At 30.5% G+C, this 25832-nt stretch overlaps 4 protein-coding genes across 4 annotated transcripts; 3 read left to right on the top strand and 1 right to left on the bottom strand.

Annotated features, from left to right (window-relative positions):
* Positions 1-881: 881 nt before the first annotated feature.
* On the bottom strand, positions 882-1208 carry IAQ61_008528 (uncharacterized protein; the record flags this gene model as incomplete). Its single annotated transcript, XM_066098035.1, has 1 exon — positions 882-1208. The coding sequence occupies one exon, from the start codon at positions 1206-1208 to the stop codon at positions 882-884; it is 327 nt and encodes a 108-aa protein (XP_065951991.1).
* An 8216-nt stretch (positions 1209-9424) lies between these two features.
* Positions 9425-10299, top strand: IAQ61_008525 (uncharacterized protein; the record flags this gene model as incomplete). The annotated part of the gene is made up of 2 exons (XM_066098034.1): positions 9425-9808; positions 9965-10299. The coding sequence occupies exons 1-2, from the start codon at positions 9514-9516 to the stop codon at positions 10297-10299; spliced, it is 630 nt and encodes a 209-aa protein (XP_065951990.1). The 5' UTR covers positions 9425-9513.
* A 6983-nt stretch (positions 10300-17282) lies between these two features.
* IAQ61_008524 (uncharacterized protein) lies at positions 17283-17897 on the top strand (the record flags this gene model as incomplete). The annotated part of the gene is made up of 1 exon (XM_066098033.1): positions 17283-17897. One exon carries the CDS (start codon positions 17283-17285, stop codon positions 17895-17897), a length of 615 nt encoding a protein of 204 aa, XP_065951989.1.
* Positions 17898-21479: 3582 nt separating this feature from the next.
* On the top strand, positions 21480-22309 carry IAQ61_008523 (uncharacterized protein; the record flags this gene model as incomplete). The annotated part of the gene is made up of 2 exons (XM_066098032.1): positions 21480-21833; positions 21905-22309. 2 exons carry the CDS (start codon positions 21480-21482, stop codon positions 22307-22309), a joined length of 759 nt encoding a protein of 252 aa, XP_065951988.1.
* Positions 22310-25832: the final 3523 nt, after the last annotated feature.

Raw genomic sequence — 25832 nt, 5'->3', positions numbered from 1 at the left:
CGAAGTAATATGTAATGAGGATAGGCTATTGATATATCTTTAATCTTAGGTTACTTAGTTTCTCCTAAGAACCGGCTTTCCCGGCGACAAGAGTACACCTTATCATTATACTTAAAATAATGCCTTAACATTAGACTTAATATAATGAAAGAACCATCTACTCGTTGCTCTTTTACAGTAAACACCTGGTTTCGTAGCATGAAAGCGTACACCCAGGTATTACTGATTTAGATCCGCGATCACCCATTCCTATAGCTAGAATCTCTAATGATATTACTATACCCTGAGGCATTAATCAGGCCGGATAATAAGTTTCCTTTTTATCTTTAGTTATTAGAGCTTTAGGGCTTACCCGTAATTTGGCTCTTATACACATTAAGTAAGACGCCTACTCACACTCTTATATGTTTGCTGCTAGTCTAAGCCCCAAAGATACATTCCTTGCTAGATATGAGCGACTGTATTAGTATTAAATGAATGTTTTGATCTGCGAGCTACCCTAACCTATGAAACATCATGGTGGGGTGTAGCCCGCCCCTGCGTATAAATAATCTATTGAGCATAAGTATGTTAGTATATTATAAGCGTGTTTAAACTAACTTAAAATAATATTTATTTATATAAGCATTCGTACGTTTCTTAGCTAAATACCCTGATAAACTAGCCCGAGGTATATCTAAAGCTTCAGCAGCTAAAGTAAACGAAGGGTATATAGTTACTTCATTCGTGTCAATATTAGTAACCTCTATTTTAATAGATTTCCTGTTAACTTTTACATGAGTATCCGCTATTTTGGTAATAATATACCCTTTTAATGTTTCGCTCTCGGTGTTAGCTGTATTTTTTAAAAAATATCAGAGTGCGAGTGCCGCCCTAGAAATTTACAAATATTCCGCAGCTTCTCTCATAGTAGAAAATTCTTTGGAAACACCTATTAACTTAGTAGTTAGTCGTATAGGCTGTTGCATAACAAAATTGGAATTAGACAATGGCTCAGATACAGATAAATTTCTGTCTGTGTTACTTGAAGGGCCTTTAGAAAAAGTATAACCCTTGTAAGACAAATTATTTAATAAAAATTTTCGTACGGTAACACGGTATATACCTAAAAATATACCAGTCTCTGTCATAGAAGAAAATTCTTGAGTTTCACCTGTTTCCGATTTAGTTAGCAAAACAGACTGTCTTAAAATATTACTTAGACGCATTTTCTCCAAATGTTCCTTATCCAAAGTACTACCTAATAAAGCTTTTCTTTTAAGATTACGGGTTGATTCTCTTACAAACTGCTATTTAACTTGAAAAATTATCTATCTTTATAGGGTTTTTTTTGATTTTTACTAATATACGTAGAAATAGTTGTTTGTCTTATATTTAAACCTAATGCAGCTGCAGATATAGAATCATAGATACTTGTTGTATTATTTACAATGTCAGTTACTTCTATTTTTTTAGAGAGTTTTCCAGATCCTTCAGGTTTAGATTTTCCGAACATAGGGTGTTTTTCTCCCAAAGGGGAGAGCTCTCCCGAACATTGGGTTATTTACCCATGCTTTTGAACTAGACATTTTAGCTCGGGTATTTTCAGATAGGGGTTTCCCTACTCTAACTATAGACATTTTAGCTAAAGTTTATTTAGATAAGGTTTTACCTGTTTGAGCACTAGACATTTTAGCTCTAGTTTCATCAGAATACTTTTTACCAATTCTAGCCCTTGAGATACTAGCTCGAGTCTCCTCAGAATGTATACTTCCTAATTGTGACCCTGCTATTTTTAATAAATTATACTCAGGGTTATATGTATCAAAGTAAAATTGCTCTCTTTGTAATAATTTGTCGGTAGAACAGTATTCTAAAATCTCCAATCTAAACTTCGCATAACCATGTTTTAACAGCGACTTATATATTGCCATATTCCGTTTAGGGTAAGCGATATGATTATAATTAAAATACTGTCTAAATCTAATATTTAATTTAACAGATGATCCGATATAACTTTTCCCTGATTCTATGTGTACTCAACGATAAATACCAGTTCGTCCTTTATTTTCATTAACTATTAATTCTTTGTCCTTATCAGGATTAATATAAACTCTAACAGCTATTGGTTCAGAAGATGTAGACAGAGTTCTTTTACTATATAGGCCGCAAGGTTTAAATAATACAGATGCAGACCGACTTAATAACATACCTTTATCTATTTTAGTTGCAACAGAATAATAATTATTAGGTGTCATGTTGCGAGTAGTAGGAGGAAAGTTAAGTAAAATTCCACAAACCCGTATATGTTATATACACAGAATTTTTATTTATAGATCAAAACTAATACAGAAACTTTCATTTTGAGTTACTTAATTCTACTCAAAAACCACTTTCATGGCGACTAGAGTACACCTTACGGTATTGAATACAATACCTAAGAACCGTCTACTCGTTGCTCTTTTACACATCAATCCGATATATTCAATATTAGATGATAGGTGTTTTAGATCCGCGATTACCCATTAAACCTCTTGGTTTATCTATTATCTTCTTACCGTACATGTTTAATTACAACATCCGCACCGTATCCCTTTTAGGATTAATGTTTGGTAATAATAGCTTTAGGGCTTCCCCGGAATTTGGCTCTTAATCACAATGGAAATCTATTAACTTCCCTATGAACTCGATCAATACTAATAAAGGTAGTAACCCTAAAGGACAACCAGCTGGAACAAATAAGGAAAAGAATTTTAATCCATGTTCTTTAAACCCTAAAACTGTTGCACCTAATACTACAGTAAAGCTAAGTGAGAATGTTAATATAAAGTGAGATGTTGATGCAAAACTATAAGGACTTATTGATATACATATAGACATATCAAGTCGGACTATATCTTAACTGCTCTATTTAACAACATGAGCAGCCTTTTACGTGTAGTCTCTGAGGATCCCTCTAGTATACACTATTTTTTGTAAAAAGTATGAGTAGTACCTGTTGGTTTCCTGCTGGTAATTCATTGTTTTATCTTTAGAGTTCTTACGGTTTTTAAAGATAATAAATCATAGAAATATAGTAAAATTAATTATAAATGACCGTATCTAAAGTATTAGAAGTTTCCAGCATATAGTAAAATTTAACGTAATATACTATCAATAATGATAAAGCGTAACTGAAAACAAAATATAGGGGTCGAGAATATTTTAGATCTAAGATCTTTATTTAAGATTGTATTCTTTTACTATTCATATTACTTTTAATTCTTTTTATATTTTCTATACCCTCCTTTGTTAAATGATCTTTAGATTTAATTAACTCAGCTACTTTACAGAAATATAGGTAATCTTCCTTTTTAGTTCCTAGTAAGGGATATTTATTAAATAAAGATATAATTTTAAGATTTATGTCAGAAAAAGTTGAAACCATTAAATTTACCTCATTACGGTTAAAATAACATTTACCGCAACCTAAATAATTTGAAATAATAACCAATAAACTTAAATCCTTAGAGTGTTGAGTTATTACAAATCTTAAACCTATATTTTCTATATTTTTGCTTTTAGATTCTTGAATAGTAATCATAAAAGATCCTTCCCCTTCAACAAAGCCTATTAGTCAATAAACATCTTTTATTTCTGAATTGTTAACATTTGGTCTTACTAGTTTTATCCTTTTAGGGAATGTTTCTTTAAATTTATCAGATAAACCCCTGTTTAATACAGATTTTATACCCACTAATCTTAGTAAACCTTTGTCAGTTAGATGTAACTTTTTCTCTATTAAATCCATAGATTGTTTAAATAACAAGTAATCTGCAAATTTTTGTGTGATTAAAGGATAAATATCGAAATGATTTGTTATTACTCTTAAATTTTTTAAAGAGCTAACACGATACATAAATGAATCTTGACCATATTTATAAATTTTACCTACACCTCATGTTTTTTGTACAGCTTCTAATATTTTTAGATCTTTTTTATGTAAATTAAGTTGAAATATAGGTTTAATTTGCCATCCTGTTTTCATTCTAGAATCTTTATAAATAGATGTTGTAAAACAACCCTCTGCATCAACAAGACCAGTAATATAATAAGGATTAAGATAGTTAGCATGATTCATGTGATATCTAGGGTGATTAGAGGTATTTGAAAAATATAGTCTTATTATTTTGTTTTTTAAATTAGTTAAGCTAAATGTTTGTATAATATATATACGCAGGCTCCTTTTAACCATTCCTATAAGGTTATTTATTAAAATAAAAATAAATAAGGCATACATAAATGGAAAGTAAGCTTGACCACTTTTATTGTTAATTTGATTTACAACTATGCTATGTATAGTAGCATATAATGTTTCTTGACTTAAAGATCATATATTAGGAGTAATTTTAGAGTGGTTAGTAGCTAGTATACTGAAATAGAAAGCTATAAAAGCTGCAATAGTCATGTATAACCCTATATTAGTTATAGACAAGTTCATATTAGCCAATAGCGGTGTATCTATGCTAAATAAATTTCTTATTTCAAATTGGTCAAGAGGACTTACTATCGTTATATAATTAAACATATGTATATATTTTATATGACTATAAGTATAAAAAAATTTTTTTTTTTCTTTTGCAATGTTTAACAGTTAATTTAAGCAAAAGAAAACAAAAAGCAAAAATATAATAAGATATTACTATATAGCAATTTTACTAAAACTTGGATACAAATAAGCCGGGTCCTGTATGTAATGTTTAACTAAAATAAAGATTCATTAAGGGTTTTTATTACATGCATATAATAAACTAGTAAAAGTTTTTATATCTACAATCTCTGTGTATTACCCAAGCTTACGCCTCGCTCTTAAAAGCAAACTTTAAATCACTGGACTTCCCTACTTTTCTCTTAATTGTAAACTACCGAAAAAGATGAATTACATCTGTATCACAAGTTTTTATAAAATGTTTTAGATTAGGGTTATAGAAAAAAAAAGAAAATTAAGCCTAATTTAACCATAAAATAAGCTAATATGCACATAAACCTTGAAAAAAAAAAAAATGGAAAATACAAACGGAATGCTCTACCTAAGCAGGTAATCATTTTGGAAGCTTTTTTTTTTAGATTTACCTGTTAAAGATCTAATTTTTAATTAAACTTAATCGGTGAGATGCTCCTTTTTGATAAAGATATTATAAACAAAACAGTATTGTACTTTCTAGTTTCAGTTTACCCTCTGCTATTATATTTATAAATAAGTATAACTTAGATAATGCTAATGCTGTTAGACTCATACGTAAATAATATTCGGCGTATTAAACCCATTATGTAATAACCACAGCCAAAACATGGCCTTTATCCTACTCCACCTTCTCCAGTTATATACATCTTTAGTATATTACTAACTATTACTAGTTTTACGAACAAATTACATACTGTTATAACTAAAAAGCCTTAGTAAAACATCCTCCTGGACTAGCACTACTATTTAATGTCGTTAATTTTAAGAACAAATTAAATACTATAATAACTAAAAAGCGTTATGTTAGCATATTATACCATATTACATAAAACTAATATCTACTAGAGATAAGATAATCCCTTTATTTCACAAAAGATTCTTATATAAGAATATAGAATTTATTTGCAAATTCTTTTTAACATATTTACAAAAATATGCAATCATATTACAAGACGTAATGTATAGTAATATAATTCAATATATAACCTGATAACAAGATATGACAGATATACCGGTTAAGGTATATAAAATATGAAATCATAGATACATGCAAAAAAGTTAAGACAGAATAGTCTTAAACATAGTTACATGCAAAAAGTTAAGACAGAATAGTCTTAAACATAAAAAGTAAATTTACTTTTTTTTTTTTTAATTCACTTTATTATGGAATACATCGCACATTTTCAAATACTCTATCCCTAAAGACCCTGTGATATTAGCGTTTTCCGAAATCTAAAAAAAAGGGGGGGGGGCTCTTGTTATAGCTAAGAAATAATTTTATTAATGACAGGTTCGACTCCTGCGGTCTCTGACCCTATTAAATAAAGTGCAATCCCCTTAAACTGCTTTTCTTTAATAAAAAAGACATAACGGTTGAAATACTATAAGATCTGTTTACCAACCCTCCTTTAATGGTCTTTCACTTCTTCTAACTCCTTCTGGCTTTTCTTGCTTTTCTTGCTTTTCTTTCATGGTTCTTCAGGTTTGCCATATTTTTTTTTTCAAGCGTCTTAATATGCTGACCCTTATCATCCAACGTACTCTGTAATTTTGTAATCATCTCTTCCTTAGCATTCAGCTCGGTTTCATGCACCACAGAGGCATTATCAGGCATAGCGACCTATTTTCAAGATAACTGCGCTGTAACCAGGTTAATGGTACAGTGTCTTGCAAAAAAAAATTAGCCTCTTATTTTTTTGTTATTGTTCGATTAGATTTAAACCAAAGAAAAAAAAATCAGCCAAACCTGTTTATTTGAGAAATATTTTTTGAAATATTGAGATGATTTACATTAGAAAACTGTAGGAGAAAAAGTAACGGGATATTCAGAAGAACGTTACAAGCGTCTGTAGATTAGATTATTCAAGCAATAAGATCACTTCCATATAGCTCTAGGCAAAAAAGAAAGGAAACGTAGATATTTATAAAAAAGAGCCGAAGCAAGGTTCTAATGAAAAATTGTTTACTGGGTTGTTGTAGCAATTCTTACTGCTTTTTTGTTTTTTTTTTGCTTATATTAGCTATTAAACATTGCAAAAGAAAACCAAAAAAAATAACCCTACAAACTCAAAAAACCCGACCATACTTTCTACATGCAAAAAGCAGTCATAAAGCCCGTATATATAGTTAGGATAACATATCACTCTTTTTAGTCATTACATGTAATATTTTATTAAAAAGAGTGATTATATAGTTATATATAATAATAAAAATGAGATGAGTTTTATAAAGTCTATATAATTATTAAATTTAATAGTAATGTAATGGTATACTAGAAAAAAAAAATTGGGATTAAAGACTATAAATAGTACCGTTTTTTAAGATTTTACGCCTTATTTATTGTAAAATATAACGGTAATGTAGTTATATCATATTACAATAAATAAACTATAGGTACTTTAATTTTATAATATTTAATAGTAGTAGTTATGTAATGGGTTACACATAAACATAACCCGAGGTTATTATTAGGTAAATAGAGAAGTTTTATGTAATATATACTAATTTACGTATTATTAGATAATTAGTATAAAATATTCTTAATAGTATAAAATATTCTTATTAGTTTAATGGTAGAACAAGATACTTCTAATATCTGAATCTAAGTTCGAGTCTTAGATAAGAATAACTGTGGCTATATTAATAGCTATTCATTTCATGCTATAACTATATTTACTTATATTGTAATAGCTTTTCATTACATTTTATAATTATGTGTATTTTATTACCAAAAAAAGTTTTCTTATTAGTTTAATGGTAGAACAAGATATTCCTAATATCTTAGTCTAAGTTCGAGTCTTAGATAAGAAAGATAGTTAGAATAAATAGATCCTAATGTACTATCTTATTTAGCTTATATAATATATGGTTAGATAATAAATAGTACTTTACATTATTTGAGTTTGATGATGGCTCTGAGTGAACGCTATGCAAATGCTTGACACATGCTAATCGAACGTCAATATTTAATTTGTATAAATTATTATATTGAAGTGGTGTACAGGTGAGTAAGCGGTATTATGGCTACCTAGGAGTAAGGCAAAATAAATCCCTTATAATAACAATTTATTAAAATATAGCCTAGACCTAATAACCCACCAGCAGCCAATATGGTTGAAAAGGTTAGATGGAAGGTTCATCATATAAATATGTTTAAAAGAAATAGTATTTCGCTCTTAGTTGATTATTAATAACCATCGGATAAGTATTAAGTATGGTAATGTCATATTTAGCTAGTGTCCGTAGTCAGGACTGAGAGGTCTATTGACCACACTGGGTCTGAAAAAACCCCAGTGCGTGTAGTACAGCAGTGAGGAATTTTGGTCAATGGCCTAACGGCTGAACCAGCAACTTGCAGGAATGAGAGTTAATATAATAAGTTTATTAACTTGCTTGACTAGGTCTTATAAAGTTCTGGATAAAGCTTATTATGAAAACTTTATATCCATAGGTCTCGACCAAATCTTGTGCCAGCAGTCGCGGTAAGACAAGGGAGACGAGTGTTATTCATCTTTAACAGGTATATAGGGTACCTAGACGGTGTGCAAAGGCGGCTTAATTAAGAACCTGTTACACTTGAGTTTGATATGTGAGAGGAATATGTCGGAATTGTTGGTGTAAAGATGAAATTTGTTAATACCAATAGGACCGGTAACGGCGAAGGCAAACCTCTATGTACATGTACTTGCTTATTGTTCTAATAAAGAATATGTTTACTTTTAAAAGGGATGATTTGATGATGAACAGTAAAAAGCAAAGTGCTATAACTGACGTTGAGGGACGAAGGCTCAGATAGTGAAGAGGATTAGATACCCCCGTAGCCTGGGCAGACAATGATGAGTGCCATAGGTTGGCTTTAACGCGGAACTATAAATGAAAGTGGAAGCACTCCACCTCAAGAGTAATGTGGCAACGCAGGAACTGAAATCATTAGACCGTTTCTGAAACCAGTAGTGAAGTATGTGTGCGACAAGAAGCGGATAGTAGTAATGTGGTGCGATCCCACTAGGTATTCTCTGCCTAACACTACCTGCACATGCTAATTAGTAATGATTAGTGTGAAGCTGCAGGGACAATGTAGCCTGTCTTATATGACAATGTAAAAAAAAAAACAATTTTTTTTTTTCCAGGAGCTAGTGTAAGTAAAACATGGAGAGCGAAAGTCAAGATAGCAGCGACGCTTCGATAAACTACTCGATATATGTGGAAGGGAATAGATTTTACATACTAATCTATTAGAGAAACCATATTCCACCGGAGTAAAGCTATCCTCCTAAATTTTACGCAAATTGTACTACTATCTGAACTTGGTAACCCCTTTATTTTCAGCTATAATCATAAACTTTAGATTACATGAATCTAAACACCATTATAGAAGAGGCAACATATAAGAACTACTCGAAGTTGTTGTACCGGATAAAGGGGAAAGGAGAAGTTAAAAAGCAAATGCCTAACATTAGATTTCTATTGACGATAGTCTCTGTTATGGATATAGTTAACTTTTCTTTTTTTTTTTTTTCGAAGGATTCATATTTGATTTTTAACGGTTTAGGTAAGGCAGTGTTATAAAAAGACTAGGAGTTAGCTAGTATAAAAGAATAAATATATTATTTCAAGCGTACACTACCCCTTTTTTTCGAGGGAAATATATACGCCATGAGAGGGGTCAATATAACAAAACTATGATTAAAACTAATTTACTTCACCCTTGGTTTATTACAGGCTTAATTGACGCAGAAGGAAGCTTCGGAGTAGTTATTATTAAAGATGACTCACGATATTCCGGATTTGCTATTTCGATTTTCTTAGAAATGGGCCTTAATTTTAAAGACAAAGATTTACTATTGCGTATTAAAAACACTTTCGGCGTTGGTAATATTTACCACAATAAAAGTGATAATACATTTAAGTGGAAAGTTAGTAATGTAAGTGACATTTCTAATGTGATCATTCCTTATTTAAATAGATATCCTCTAGTCACACAAAAACGTGCTGACTTTGAAATATTTACTCCAATAAATAAAATGCTTGAAAATAAAGAACATATGAACTGTAAGGGTTTACAAGACATTGTAAATCTTAAAGCTTCATTGAATTTAGGATTAAGTGATAAACTGAAAACATATTTTCCTAATACACTACCGGTCCCTAAACTTGCTGTTCCCTTTAAAGGAATACCAGATCCCTTATGATTATCTGGATTTGCTGAAGGTGAAGCTTGTTTTTACATTAGCACTTATAAATCATTAAAATCTAAACTAGGATATGCTGTTCAATTAGTGTTTAAAATCACTCAACATAACCGAGACAATGAATTACTTAAAGGTATATCGGAATACTTTGCTTGTGGTAGAATAGAAAACCGTAAGACAAATGCTTCTGACTTTACAGTTAATTCTTTTAAGAGTTTTGAAGAGAAAATTATTCCATTTTTTACAAAGTATCCATTACAAGGTTCAAAGCTTTTAAATTTCCAAGACTTTAAAGAAGTCGTTGAGATTATGAAAGAGAAAGGACACTTAACCGAAAAAGGACTGCAAAAAATAAACCTTATTAAAGCTAATATGAATTACGGTAGAGAAGAAAATAAAGAATAGTTAATTTATTTGCTATAAAGAATTTTTATACAAATAATAGCTGACTTAACATGCGGCAGGGTCTGATAAATGAACTTTTATGTATGTTGTCTAAAAAAAAAGTTCGTTTGTTTGCGGCGATGGCTGCTAGGATAAAACCGAAGACTTCTGTTTGAGCCGTATGCGGTGAAAGTCGCACGTACGGTTCTTAGAGGGGGAAAGTCTGAGAAGACCTACCTATCTCGACTATTTAATTCGATAATCCTCGAATAACCTTACCACAATTTGAATGACCTAAAATATTTTTGATATTTTTAGACCACATGCGTTGCATGGCTGTCTTCAGTTAATGTCGTGAGATTTGGTTAGGTCCATTAAATTAACGTAAACCCTTGTTTTATTTATTAGTATAAAGCAGCTCTCCGCTTACAATTGGATGTGATAATAGGGACTAAGACAAGTCATCATGGCCTTAATATTGTGGGCTGATAAGTGTTTTAGGAAGACACTAGATTGGCTAAAACTATCAAATTCCGGGGAAATCCTAAAGCTTCTGGTACCAAGCTGTAGTCAAAAGGCTACAAGTGGATGAACTAATTACTCATGTACGGTAAAAAGTCAGAAGATGAATGAAAATGAAATGGACAATCGCGGATCTAAATCAGAGTTTAAAATAGATCATAAGAAAAATCTTGTGTTAAGCTCTGTAAAAGAGCAACGAGTAGACGGTAGTTGACTTCTTTTTATAAAAGCCAATCCAATAAATATAAAAAGAAGTTTAAGGTATACACTAATAGGCCTTGAGAGAGGTTGCCGAAGTTTTTATAACGCAGGCCTGCTTTCAAATATATTTTAAAGTAGTAAGATCAAAATCCTTACTAAGGTGTCATTAAGTAAAAATTATAATACTTTAGCAAAATGTAACCTAGATCCTTGATTCCTAACAGGTTTTTCAGATGCTGAAGGTTCTTTTATTATTTCTATTTATAGAGATGAGAAAAGTAAGTTTAAATGAAGAGTTTCGGCGTACTTTTCTATTCACATTCATGTTAAAGATGTTTTATTATTGGAACAAATTCATAAAACTTTTGGAGTCGGTACTCTTCGTAAAAACAATGAAAACACGGTTCTATTTAGAGTTAGTGATATTAAAGAGTTACAAACAATCATAGATCATTTTAAAAATTACCCGTTAGTTAGTGCTAAGTATTCTGATTTCCTATTGTTTGAACAATGTTTTAACATAATTAAAAAGAAAGAGCATTTAACGTCGGATGGTTTTAAAAGAATCTTAGATTTACGTGCTTCACTTAATAAAGGTTTATCTCCTGAATTAAAGGAAGCTTTCCCTTTAGTCCTACCTGTAACTAGAAAAGAGTATGTTTTTAATGGTATACCTAATCCTTTATGAATTTCTGGATTTGCTACTGGAGATTCTTCGTTTAGGGTTTCTATAGAAAATTCTACCAGCAAAATTGGTAAAAGAGTTAGGTTATGCTTTGACACTTGTTTACATATTAGAGAAACTACTCTTTTAGAGGGAATCGCAAAGTATTTTAGTTTATACAATTCCCATGTAACTACTTCCAATAAAGAAATGTCTATTCAATGTTCTGAAAAGAACCAAACTTGCTTATTGCAATTTAGAAATAACTCAGACATAGATAATAAAATCATACCTTTTTTTAAAGAATACTCTATAAAAGGTGTAAAGGCTTTAGATTTCAATGATTGATGTAATGTGGCTGAATTAGTAAAAAATAAAGAACATTTAAGTAAAGAGGGTTTAAATAAAATTACAGAGATTGCGAATAATATAAACTTAAATAGAAAATGATAAATTATTATCATTTTAATGATTACTATGTTAAATTTGATTTCCATGATAGACGTGCCACATATGCCTACTTTTCGGCTTAGGGTGCCGTTAAGGTGGGTGAAATTACCAAATTCCGGGGAACTCCTAAAGCTTCTGATACCAAGCAGTAGTCGAAAGGCTATTTGTGGCTGAACTAATTACTCAAATACGGTAACAAGTCAGAAGATGAGTGAAAACGAAATGGACAATCGCGGATCTAAATCAATATCAGAAAATTCAACACCTACCGACTTTAAATCTGATATTGTAAAAGAGCAACGAGTAGACGGTAATTGGCAAGGGAATTTTTCCCCTTGCTTAAGGTATACTCTTATTTCTTTCGAAAGAATTTTTTTAATCAATGCCCTTCCTAAAGAGAAAAATATGTCAAAACGATATTACTCTACTGATATTACTAAATCGTCGTTATCCTTACCTATGAACGTAGAATGCTGAAAAATTTCCCCTTTATTCCTTACAGGATTTACGGACGCTGAGGGGTGTTTTATGATTCAAGTTAGAAAAAGAAATAGTTCTTGGTATTGCGAAGCTAGGTTTGTTATTGCTCTTCATAAAAAAGATTTAGTATTATTGAAACAAATTCAAGCTTACTTTGATGGAAAAGGTAGTATATTAAAGCATGGGAAAGATAGCTACCAATTCATAATTGGATCTATAGATGATATAATTACGAAAGTATTACCCCATTTTGATAACTACCCCTTAATTTCAAAGAAATTTTCGGACTACCTCTTATTTAGACAGGCGGTGGTTTTAATGCACTCTGAATATAATAAGTCTTCTAGGCAGAGAATAGCCAGAGAAATATTTATAGAGAAGATTGTATCATTTAAAGCATCTTTGAATAGAGGTTGGTCTGAGGGACTGCAAGCTAGTTTTCCTAACATTGTCCCTGTACCACGGCAAGAAGTAAAAAATTGTCAAATACCAGATCCTCAATGAGTAGCAGGGTTTGTTTCAGGTGAAGGTTGTTTTATTATTAAGACAAGCGTTAGTCGGGACACTAAAACAGGATACGGGGTACAATTATTATTTCAAATTACTCAAGATGGACGTGATGAACTACTTATGACAAGTTTAATTACTTATTTCGGATGTGGTAGAGTAGTAAAAAACGTTGAACACAATGGTAACAAAGTATATTTTTATGTCACTAAACTTTCAGAAAATCTAGATTTAATCATCCCATTTTTCCGCCAATATAATATTTTAGGTGAAAAAGTTCATGATTTCGAGGATTGATGTAGGGCAAGTGAGATAATTAAGACAAAAGGCCATCTAACTAAGGAAGGATTGGATCAGATACTAAGGTTAAAAGCTGGTACAAATAGAGGGAGATCTTAATATTTCTTATTCATTGTAGTATTACGGTTTACAAAGTTAGGAAAGGATTTGTTTAATATCAGTAGTAGATATTGATTTTTATTTTTCTTCATGGTAAAATTGAGGAATGTTACAAAGGGATGCAATAATGCGAATTGGAGCTAATCCCTAAAATAGGATAAAGTATGGATTGTAGTCTGAAATTCGACTGCATGAAAAAGGAATTACTAGTAATCGTGAGTAATCACATCACGGTGAATTTTATCTCAGATAGGTACTAACCACTCGTCAGGCGCTGAAAGGAGTATGTGCAATAAGTTTGGTATCTGCGGTTTGCTAGTCTAAATTTACAGGTTTAGATCTTTTGGCAGAATATCTTCGTATGCGTGACTCTGATTAGTGTTAAGTCGAAAACCAAAAAGAAATTGAGACTTTCTTTTTATTTTTCTAAAAATACCAAATTCCGGGAACACCCTAAAGCAGTATATGCCAAGTCTAATATGAAACAATAAAAGTAGATGGCCTTTCGTAATGGAAAGGGTATGGCAATAACTTAACTGATTAATCGAAAGATTGAATGGGCTATCGCGGATCTAAATTGACTCTATCTTAAGTATGATTATGTATAGTAGGTAGATCATAAAAGAGCAACGAGCAGACGGTATTTGTAGGTCCACTTATTACAGATTGTAATCGAAAACGGAAATAATTCATTTTTACTAGATTAGTATGAACTCTATTTCCGAAGTCTAGGATCTGAATAGTTCCAAGGTGGAATATTAAGGTATGCTCTAATTAAAGTAAAAATACTTTGATTTACTTCGTCTCAGACCTAAATACAAGGTAAATACTTTGTACATGGTCGAAGAAGTATTAACTGATACGGTTCGGGTTGGGGAACTAGCCCGGGATAAATTAATATTAACGATACACCAAAAAAAAAAGGATTAGCTAGATGGGGATAAGTTGGGTGGCCAACGGAACTCGGGGGGTGCAAATCCCTCAATCCTTACAAGGTAAGAAAAATGATTTGAATATTATATAATAATAATTTGGTTAGCGTACTGCTATTCATTTTCTGTGGGCTTTACTTTTGTCCCTTATTTTCTCACTTTGGACTCTTAAATGGTATTGTTTTACTTTCAACTTTACCTGTTGTAGTAAAAGGAGGTAATGCATTACACAATGAATATGTGGTGGGGTTATGTGATGCGGAGGCCACGTTTACTATCTCTGTTACAAAAGATAATCGAACAAGAAAAACCTCTCGTTCATTATATAATTCTAGAACTATTTACTCTGTCCATCTTTCTTTTGCGGTTATTTTTTTTTTTTACATATATCATGATATATGTAAAAAAATTTTTTACAGCCCCAGTCTTCATCTTCTAAAGAAGATGAAGACGCCGGGGCTATTTCTTTTAATATTAAAGATTCACACCTTATTTGTAGTTTACAGTCATTTTTTGGATTAGGTAATATAAAAAAAGATTTAGCGAATAATGCTATTACTTTTTATGTCAATTCCGTGGAGGATTTATTGAATGTGGTGATTCCTTTCTTTAAAGCCCATTCTTTACTTTCTCAAAAGTGAGCAGATTTTATTTTATTTGAAAAAGCTGTTTATTTAATTAAAAAGGGTGCACATCTTATAACACACGGTCTTACTGATATCATAAGTATTAAAGCTTCTATGAATAAAGGTTTATCTGAAAAATTGGTGGCCCAATTTCCCTACATATCTTTAGTGGAGGGACCTGTGTCAACAAGTAAAAGGATTATAAATGGTAACTGGTTGGCAGGTTTTACATTATTTTTTTTTTCTTTTGCGGTTATTTTTTACATATATCATGATATATGTAAAAAAAAAAATAACAGTCCCAGTCTTCTTTGCAAGCAAAGAAGACGCCGGGACTTAAATCAACAACTAAACACTGCAAAAGAAAAAATTAGGAGAAGAGGTGTAAGGCCTTAATTATTAAGAGTTTTTAGCATTGACATGAAAGATAAGGGGAGGAATTATACGGACTTTGGGTGAAAACAATAGGAAAGAGAAGTGGTGATATTTGATGGTTGAAGCCAATTGAATTGCTAACAATTAGACCATCTCACTATTTAAAAGATTTCAGATATTGTTGCTTATTAAGATTAAAAAGTCTCTTAATACAAGGGGGATTATACTTTTGTTATGAGCAAAAAAAGGGTGAGTGAGACTGAAGAAAGTTAGGTGTAGCTAACGAAATCTGAGGGTGCAAATCCCTCAACCCTTGCATGGAAAAAATAGAAAATAAAAGAATTAATACTCAGGTTGGTAACAGATTTTTTGGTATAAGAGGTTCAATTTGTTTGGTTAATTATTTAAATTTATTTACACGTAGATATTATAGCGATTCTTCGAAATTAGTTACTTCTAATTTAGTTATTTATTTAAAGCACGAATGTAAAGAGAAAAAAGAAGAGATACATAAAAAAGGATTTCCTGCGGTTTTCCAATATATGTCTAAAATGAAAGAAGATAACTACTTTGCCATTACTAAGCTTTTAGCTAGACCTTTAGATCTTGGTTCTCTTAAAGAAGTGCCAGGGATTTACATGATTACTAATAAAGTTCATAAAAAATTTTATATATGGTTTTATTTTTTATAAAATCTATAATAAAAATCCGAGTGCTGGAATTGGTAGACAGGACAAAGGGATCAATAAACTAACACAAAGCTTTTATTAGTAGCATTTGCTAATTTTGGTGCTGAATTAGAAATTAAATAACCTTTGGCTTTATCGAACTTTACTGGTAATATGGATTAGATAAATATAACCTGAGTGCTGGAATTGGTATACAGGGAATACTTAAGCTATTCTGAGTTCATCTCATGGATGTTCAACTCATCCCTCAGGTATAACCACTTTTTTTTTCAAAAGTGGTTAAAAAGGCATATTAGTATTATTCAAAAAATATTATTAGTAGCATCATTACCCCTTTAGAAGTAAAAGTAATTGAACTATAAGGTACGTCTTAGATGACACAATGTAAAGGAAGGTTGACACCCTAGTCTTTGTATCTCCTGAGGTCTTTACTATATAGATCTAAAGGGCCAGTCTTTCAAAATAAGTGTATAATAGATATGAAATTAGGGAAGTATATATTATAATACAACTCCTTAATGTAAAGTGGTTTGGTCACAAGTCAAGCCGAGCATCCTTAAATGTATTACAAAGTTAATCTATTGCTAGAAGTAATTATATTTAAGGCCTTATATTGTATAGTAAGTAATGTTACATTTGCATTATGAGCGTTGTTGAGGACCAAAATCCCTCAAGCTACAATACCTTAGCATTAAGGTAGGATTATTAGATATATATGGAAGTTTGGGAGTTACCTATTATATGCTTATTTTTTGTTTTCTTCCTTTTTGAAAGGCTCCATCTATTATAAAAAACCGTTACACAAACATTAAACATGACTAAACTAAAAATCTTTTCCATATACAAAAATACGAATACTAGTGTGTTAATAAAGAACATAGTATCTTTAAATTATCGTTTCTATTCTACTGATAACAATATTACTCCTTCGTGTACTATATTCGTCCCTGTTATTTCTTATCCAAACGCAGACACAAAAAAAACAGATATACTTCAGGATAATAAAGATAAAGTAGGAATATATAGATGAGTTAACTTGATCACAGGTAAAAGTTACGTAGGTTCATCAGGAAACCTATCCGATAGATTCAGACAGTATTTTAATATAAATTTCCTAGAGAGAGAGATTGTTAGAAATAACAGTTATATCTATAAATCAATGATTAAAAATGGTTATTCTAACTTCAAGTTAGAAATATTAGAATACTGTGAACTAGATGTAATACTAAAAAGAGAACAGTACTATATCGATCTATTCAACCCAGAGTATAATATTTTAAAAATTGCAGGATCTTTTAGAGGCTTTAAACACAGTAATGATACAAAAATGATTATGAGTTTAAAGAAAAAGGACAATATTATTTCAGATGAGATAAGATTAAAAATTGCAACTACACTGTCAAAAGGAGTAAATATTATTGTAAAAAACCATGCAACAGGTGAAATCTCATCTTTCATCTCTATCAGGAAAGCTGCAGAATTCATAGGTATTCATCATAGTTACTTAGCAAAAACTCTTAACTTAAAGGAGTTCTATTCAAGTAATGAATTTCTTGTTTATAAATCTTCAACTCCTTTAGACACTATAGAAAAAATTACATTGGACAGCCACAAGGTTAAACCAGTGTTAGTTACAAACATTGAAACAAAAGAAACATTAGAATTCCTTTCTACATCTGCTGCAGCTAATTATTTAGGTGTAGGTGAATCTTATGCTCGTAAGTGTATAACTAATAATAAACCTTGTAATAAGCATCACATAGTTAAAAAATAAGTGGTAAAACGCTTTAAATTAACTCCTGTTTTATTCAAGCAACTAATAGTTTTTATTGTTTATTATGAAAACTAAAAAAAAAGGTACATAAGTGGAGGATGTTAGGTGTAGCCAACAACTTTAAGGGTGCAATTCCTTTTACCTTTGCAGAAGGAAAATGCTTCAGGTTTAACCCCTAATTATAGTAATAATGGAGGTTACAAGTTCGAATCTTTATATCCTTACCCAATTTAAGCTTTGTTGACGTTATGTCGTGAACGTTCAAGTCGTTCTTCGGATAAAGGCTACAGGAAAACATCGTCAACTTACAATACATAAACAATAAGACTTTAAAGATTTGGTTATAAATAGGATAAACATATCGAGAATATACTTAGCGGAGTATATTGCAAGTATGTAATGCTGATTCGAGTCTGTAGCAAAAGGACACAAATATTTGTAAAAGCAGAATTCACACTATCCTCTCAGTTATTTTTTTTACATCTATCATGATAAATGTAAAAAAAAAATTACAGCCCCAGTCTTCATTTCGCTAAATCGAAATGAAGACGCGAGGGCTAATTTTTATTTTGCAGTGTTTAATAGTTGGTTTAAGCAAAAGAAAATAAAAAGAACCGAAAGCTTACGGGGGGAGGGGATGGTCCCCTTCAGGCGCCAGACCTAAAGGTCAGTCCCCCTCTGGGACTAGGGTGACAAACAGCCATTGAATATGTGCTTACAATACGGGTGTTGTTATGTAGTATTCATAATTACAGTTAAGGCTTTATAAAGAAACTTTTCATATTTAAACTGTATCTAGTTAAAATTTTTAGCTAAGATTTGGATAGTTTTACAGTGTATAGATACAAATAGTAAGTTTACCTTATGATATATGGAGGTATTAGAGAATAAAGGAGACTTCCTTTATTGGTAAAAAGGGTTGAGCTGTAAACTCAATAGTATTATGCTTTTAAGAGTTCGAATCTCTTGTCTCCTATAGCATTCATATATAAATGGTAGACCAGGATAATGTTCATAGTATTCTATATGTGAGATTCATTGTAAAAGGCTTTTACTATTTATATATGGATGTATTTCAAACAATGTAACAAATACATTATAAAGAGCGCAGTCTGTACCTAATACTCTTATACGCACAGTGATTTGTTTATGGCTATTATTATTGTAATATATACTAGGTGTATTTGTACTTATAGAATAGTAACTTAGACTAGGCATATAGTTACTTGTAGAATAGCTATATTATAGTTATGAAAGGGGTAAAGAACAGTTTTATATGTTGTATATATTTAATGAAATGACATTTAGTGGTTATAATGTATTTAATTTAGACTTATTGTACATTATTGCTATCTTACTAGGTATATTGGTTATTACTAGTAAAAATCCTGAAAACAAATTCTTTGGGATCAAACTATCAAATTCCGGGGACCCCTTAAAGCTTTTTGATACCAAGCAATAGTTGAAAACTATTAGTGGATGAACTAATCACTCATGTATGGTAATAAGTCATAAGATGATCCTTTCTATAGTTTTTTTTCAAAAAAAAAGAAACAAACTAAAGGAGAAATAGGGTATCGCGGATCTAAGTCAGTAACATAATAATTACTGTAAAAGAGCAACGAGTAGACGGTAGTTGGTAGTAGTATTAGAGTAAATAATATTACTACTTAAGGTATACTCTACATATAAAAAAAAAGAAGATATGTGAATATAAAGAATCTTAATCTAAATTTACTTAAGTTTTATTTTGATTTAAACTCACAAGGTGTATCCTCCTCTAATCATAACAATATTCTGTTACAATCCCATGTAACCCAACCTCACCGATTAAATGGTCTCTTAATAAGGTCATATCATACGAAATCTTTAAGTAGCCTACCTACACCTTTAGAGTTAAATCCTTGATTTATAACAGGGTTTGCTTTATTTTTTTTTCTTTTGCTTAAGTCAATCACCAAACATTGCAAAAGAAAAAAAAAAATCAGGGGAAGGTTCATTCTCATTAAGTGTTAGAGATATAGATATGATTACTAAAAAAGGAAGAGTACTCTATGTATTTTCAATAGGGTTACATAAGAAAGACGAAGATATATTAAAAAGTATCCAATATACTCTAGGGATAGGAAAAATATATACACAAGGAAAACAAGGAGTACAATTCCGTGTGGAGTCTAAAAAAGAGTTATTGATTTTAATATAACATTTTGATAAGTATCCGTTAATAACCAAGAAAAGTAAAGACTTCCTTTGTTTTAAAAAAGATATTTTCTTGATAAAAAACAGAGAACACTTAACAAAGGAAGGTTTACTAAAGTTAGTATCTCTAAAAGCTTTAATGGGTAAAGGTCTTACTAATGAGTTAAAAGCTGCCTTTCCTGATCTTGTATCAGCAAATGAACTAGGAATATCTGATTCAACTATATCTCCAGATTTATTTATAGATCCTTGTTGATTAGCAGGGTTTATATCAGCGTAATGTTGTTTTATCCTCGGTGGGAGAGGTACTGTTTCACGTAGTAATAGTAGATTTTTTTGTATATCAGCGGAAGAGTGTTTTACCTCTGACGATCCTGTTTCACGTAGTTATATTAAGTTTTGCTTTAAGAAGTCGTCTATTAATAATTTAAGAGGTAATAGATCCTATTCTACCCTTTCTTCGAAAGAAGATGAAGAGTTTTATCTTTGATTTGTAGGATTTGCAGATGGTGAATCTAATTTTACTATCGCATTTTATAAGGATAAAATGGGGAATATTATAGGAGCTACTTTTAGATTTATTATAGATTTACATAGTGATGATATTAATGCTTTAGAATACATAAAAAGTAAATTAAATATAGGTAATCAAATAGCAGTGTACGGTGATAGATGTAGATTTTCAGTTACACTTCGAAAAGATATAGATGTATTAATATCTATATTTGATAGATATAACTTAAACACTACTAAATATCTTGATTACTTAGATTAAAAAAAAGCTTTTTATTTATATTACGAAAATGATAATATAGATAAAAGAACTCTTATAGATAAACTGGTCAAAATAAAAAATGGGATGAATAAGAATCGAACTAACTTTATATTACCTAATGATCATCAAATAGTAATTTCTCCTTCGTGATTATTAGGTATTATAGAGGGTGAGGGTTCATTTTTTTAGATAGAAATAAACTTCAACCAACTTTTTCGATTGCACTTACTAAGGTTCAACTACCTGTCATAGTAAAAATCAAGGATTATTTAGAGAATAATCTGGGGTTTGATAAGTATTCTAAGTTTAAATTACTTAATTCATCCGCTATTTTTATTGTTGAAGATAAAGCAAAAAACAATTCTAAACCTATGGTAAAACTTGTAATTTGTAGTACAAATATCTTAAAAAATTATTTTATACCTTTTTTAGCCTCGGCGTCTTCTTTGCTTTGCAAAGAAGACTGAGGCTGCGGAGCCGATAAAATGACTTTTATTACCAAAAAAGGTGAAGATTTTCGTGATTTACAGGTAATATGTGCTGCTATATATAATGGAGCGCATAGACAGGAAGACATAAAAGCATTGATATTAAAAATATCTTATACTATGAATAACAATAGATTATCTTCTCAAAAAGAAACCGAGAAATCCACTAGTCTATCTAAGGAAGAACTAAATAAGTTATTAAACGTCAAACCTGCTGTTCTGCATTTAGCTGATGGTCGTCAGTTAGATACTATAACTAAAAAATATGTAAATAAACATTCTACTAATTGTGTCTATGAAATAATTAAAACCTCAGCTATGGGCTCAGTTGGTGTAGAAGAAATAATCCTATCTTCTACTTTAAAGGAGGTAGGTGAAATTCTAAATGTTGATTATAGAACTGTGAAGAGACAATTAGATTATTTATCTGAACAAGAATTAGGTAGATCTTTCGTTGAAATTAATGGTACCAAAGTTAGAAGAGTGGCTGTTTTTTATCTTTAGTTTGCTCAAATACTTTGTTGGACTATTTTCTTCTTATGTAGACTTTGATACCTTGTATACATAAATCTACATCTGTAAAAATAGGATATCAAGTACAGTTAAGATTTGTACTAAGTCAACACATAAGAGATAAAGAGTTATTTGAATATTTCGTAAAATACTTAGGATATGGTTATATAGCTGTAAATAGAGAAGGGGTAGATTTCATAGTTACTAATTTTTCGGATTTAAAAGATAAATTCTTACCTCTATTACACTTACAACATCCCATAGTAGGTTATAAATATTTAGATTATTTATATTTTATGCAGGCTGTAGAAATGGTGCAAAAAAAACTCCATTTAACAGAACAGGGATTAAATAAACTACGTGAAATACAAGTATTAATGAACAGTGGAAGAAATAACACACCTTCACAAGATACCGATTCAGGTACAACAGATTAAACTATGTGTTTTGTGTGTGTGGGTTATACAAGAGGGATGCTTCGCGGCTTAGCAGTTAAAGAGCAATGTAAGTTTGAATATAATAGAGGAGGCTTTTTTTTATTTGTGATAGTATCTGTTTTATTTTTAATAGGTTTATTTTTATGTATAGCTTCTTATTTAATTCTAACAGGATTGAACTTTATAGGATTATCTTACTTACTGGTGTACGTAGGGGCGGTGAGGAAGCCTATGGAACACATAAATGCTCTAGTTCGGGTCCTATTTTTCAAACCCCCTTTAAATAGAAGGAAAGAACTAGTTGCACCGCACACAAGTAATAAAAAAAGTTTAGCTATATTTTATTTAAATCATATTAAACCTAAATGAACACCAGCCAGGGCTGGTGTTATTTCGCAACAAGAAATTATTAAAGGAAATATAAGACAACCGGTAAAAAATTCAATATTATGCTCTAGAGGTTATTCTAGCGTAAGCTGTAAAGATAAGATTAATTATACAGAGTTTTGTGAATGATTGTCTGGTTTCGTGGATGGTGAAGGTCACTTTAGTCAGGTCCCCCTCACTTTTTTTATATAAAAAAAGTGAGGGGGACCAAATTAAAAAGGATAGTAGAATAGAAAAAACACCATATGTTTTTGAGTTTATAATATCTTTACACGTAGACGATAAGCATGTGCTTGATTCTATTAAAATTAGATTAAATTTAGGAAATGTGACAAGTAATGTTAGATCTTCGAGATTTAGTATTTCGAGTGAAGCCGGAATAAAAGAAGTAATTAGTATTTTTAGTAAATATCCCTTAAACACATCTAAAAGACTTAATTTTGAAGATTGAAAAAAAGCTTTTGAACTTTATCATAATGATGGAAATAAAGCTAATAAAGAAAACATTATTCCTGTTATAGAGAAATTAAGGCAAGGTATGAATACAGGAAGAAGCTATGAAACTTTTAAACCGGATAACATAAAAATCACCAAATATTGATTATTAGGGTTTATTGAAGGAGAAGGTTCATTCAGTTTTAATAAAGATGGGTCTGCAGCATATTTTTCATTAGGACAGGTATCTCGTGATAGACCCTTATTAGAAAAAATTGTGGTATTTTTAAAATCTTATAGTGAATATTCATATATTAGAGAGTCTTTAACTATATATGATATATCTAAAGAGAATATCATTAATCAAAATCCTTATTCAGAAATCCGTATTGCAAATTTATATTTTTTACAAAAAGTATTAGTACCTTTACTAACGGACTTACACTGATTTTCAAAAAAACATAAAGACTTTATAGATTGAGCTTTAGTTTTAGAGCTAAAAGCTGCAGGCCTTCATAATACATCTGAGGGTAAACAAATTATTTTTAAAGTATTCTCTCAAATGAATAATAATCGTCTATCCACTAACAAATCAGATGTGAACATAGATAGAGATAAATTACATTATGAAGTTAAACTTTTATTAGCTAAAACAACGGATCATGAAAGTAAAGCTAATTCTGTTAATCTTTATTCAGAAAACGGTGAACTGATTATGTCTTTCCCTTCTATATATAGTTGTGCGAAGTTTTTAGGTATTAATAAATATAGAGTTAATAAAAGTTTAATATCTAACAAACCATTTAACGTAGATAGTAAGGTTTATTATGTACGTTAGATAAATTAAAAAAGATACACTAGAATAACTTATATGTGTACACAATAAATTAGGCTGAACTTAACAATTTTATTATACTAGGGTGCGGTTATGAAACGTATTTGAAAATATGCCGCGTTGGTTAGAATCCAACTCTATAAGGTACTTTTAATTATAAACGATTTTTTATTTAAAATCATGTTATACAAAAATGAACTTTATGTAAGTTTTTTTTTACACCGTTAGCTTTAGCTGCGCAAGGCAAATTAAACTCCTCTCCTACAAAGTCGTTGCATACAGTAGGAGAACAAGAGTATTTTTATCCCAGCAACATTTCAGATGAATTTATTAAATGATTTGTAGGATTCTCATTATTTTTTTTTTTCTTTTGCTTAAATCAATCACCAAACATTGCAAAAGAAAAAAAAAATCAGCAGAATCTAATTTCACTTTAGGTTTATATAAGGATAAACCGAATAAAATTTTATCTATAACTTTAAGATTTACGATTGAGTTACATGTTGATGACATGGATGCTTTAAAAATTATAAAAAGTAAATTAAATGTAGGTAATGATATAGCAGTGTATGGTAATAGTTGTAAATTTACGGTTACACATCCAAAAGATCTTTATAAATTAATCGCTATTTTTGATAAATATAACCTAAATACTACAAAGTATCTAGATTATTTATATTTTAAAAAAGCTTTTTATTTATATCAGGTCCCCCCTCACTTTTTTTTTTATAAAAAAGTGAGGGGGACCAAACAGAAAAGAGATAAGACAACAAAGGAAAAAGAAATCTTAATAGATAAAATTTTAGTCAGGTCCCCCTCACTTTTTTTTATATAAAAAAAGTGAGGGGGACCAAATTAAAAAATGGTATGAATAAGATCCGGAGTTATTTTAATTTACCTGCAGACCACAAAATAGTCATATCTGGTCATTGATTACTAGGGTTTATATAGGGGGAAGGTTCATTTTGTTTACTTAGATCTGAATTGGATACTCTATTTCAAATTGTACAATATGAAACACAACTACCTGTAATGCAAAAAATTAAAGAATTTTTAGAAAAAAATTTAGGGTTTGATAAGTATTCTATGTTTAAATTAAAAAGTTCATCAGCCATAATTCTTAGAATAGATAAAAGTTCAAAAAATTGTAAACCACTAGTAGTACTTGCGATTAAAAATACGAATATCTTAGTTCATTATTTAATACCCTACTTAGATAATATGCCGTTTATTACTAAAAAAGGTAAAGATTTTTATGATTTTAAAATTATAAGTACTGCTACATATAATGGTATTCATAGGAGAGATGAAATAAAACCGTTAATCTTAGAATTATCGTGTTTTATGGATAAATACAGATTAACTACAAACACATATTTAAATAAAACTACAGGTTTATCTAATAAAAGTCTAGATAAAATAATAAAAGCAAAACCTACTATTAGACATCTGGAGGATGGTCGCCAATTAGATTTGGTAACTGGTAAAGCGGTGAATAGACGTTGAACTAATTGTATTTATGATATAGTGAAATATTCCGGAGAAACAGTATGAGCGTCTACTTTAAACGACGCAGCGGATATTTTAGGTGTAGAATTTAGAACGGTAACAAAACATCCACAATCGGAAGAATTAATGGGACATTACGTCGAAATTAAGGGGCATAGGGTTAGAAGAATTTCTGTCTTTTATCCTTAGTTATACGCTCCTATTTAAACGAAATTGTAAATGGTCCTGGTATAAAGTTCTTATTAGGATATTTTTATTAAACGGTAAATAGTACTAGCAATAGTTGGTAAGGTGTGATTACTTAGAAAAAACCCTTAATTGTATAACGGTTACCCCATACCCTGTTGGGGTACGATG

This window comes from Plenodomus lingam (assembly GCF_022343315.1).
Source record: "Plenodomus lingam strain CAN1 chromosome Unknown contig_32, whole genome shotgun sequence".
NCBI classification, from domain to species: domain Eukaryota; kingdom Fungi; phylum Ascomycota; class Dothideomycetes; order Pleosporales; family Leptosphaeriaceae; genus Plenodomus; species Plenodomus lingam.
Note: the sequence above shows the minus strand (reverse complement) of the source record. Positions and strands in the feature narration are given on the sequence as shown.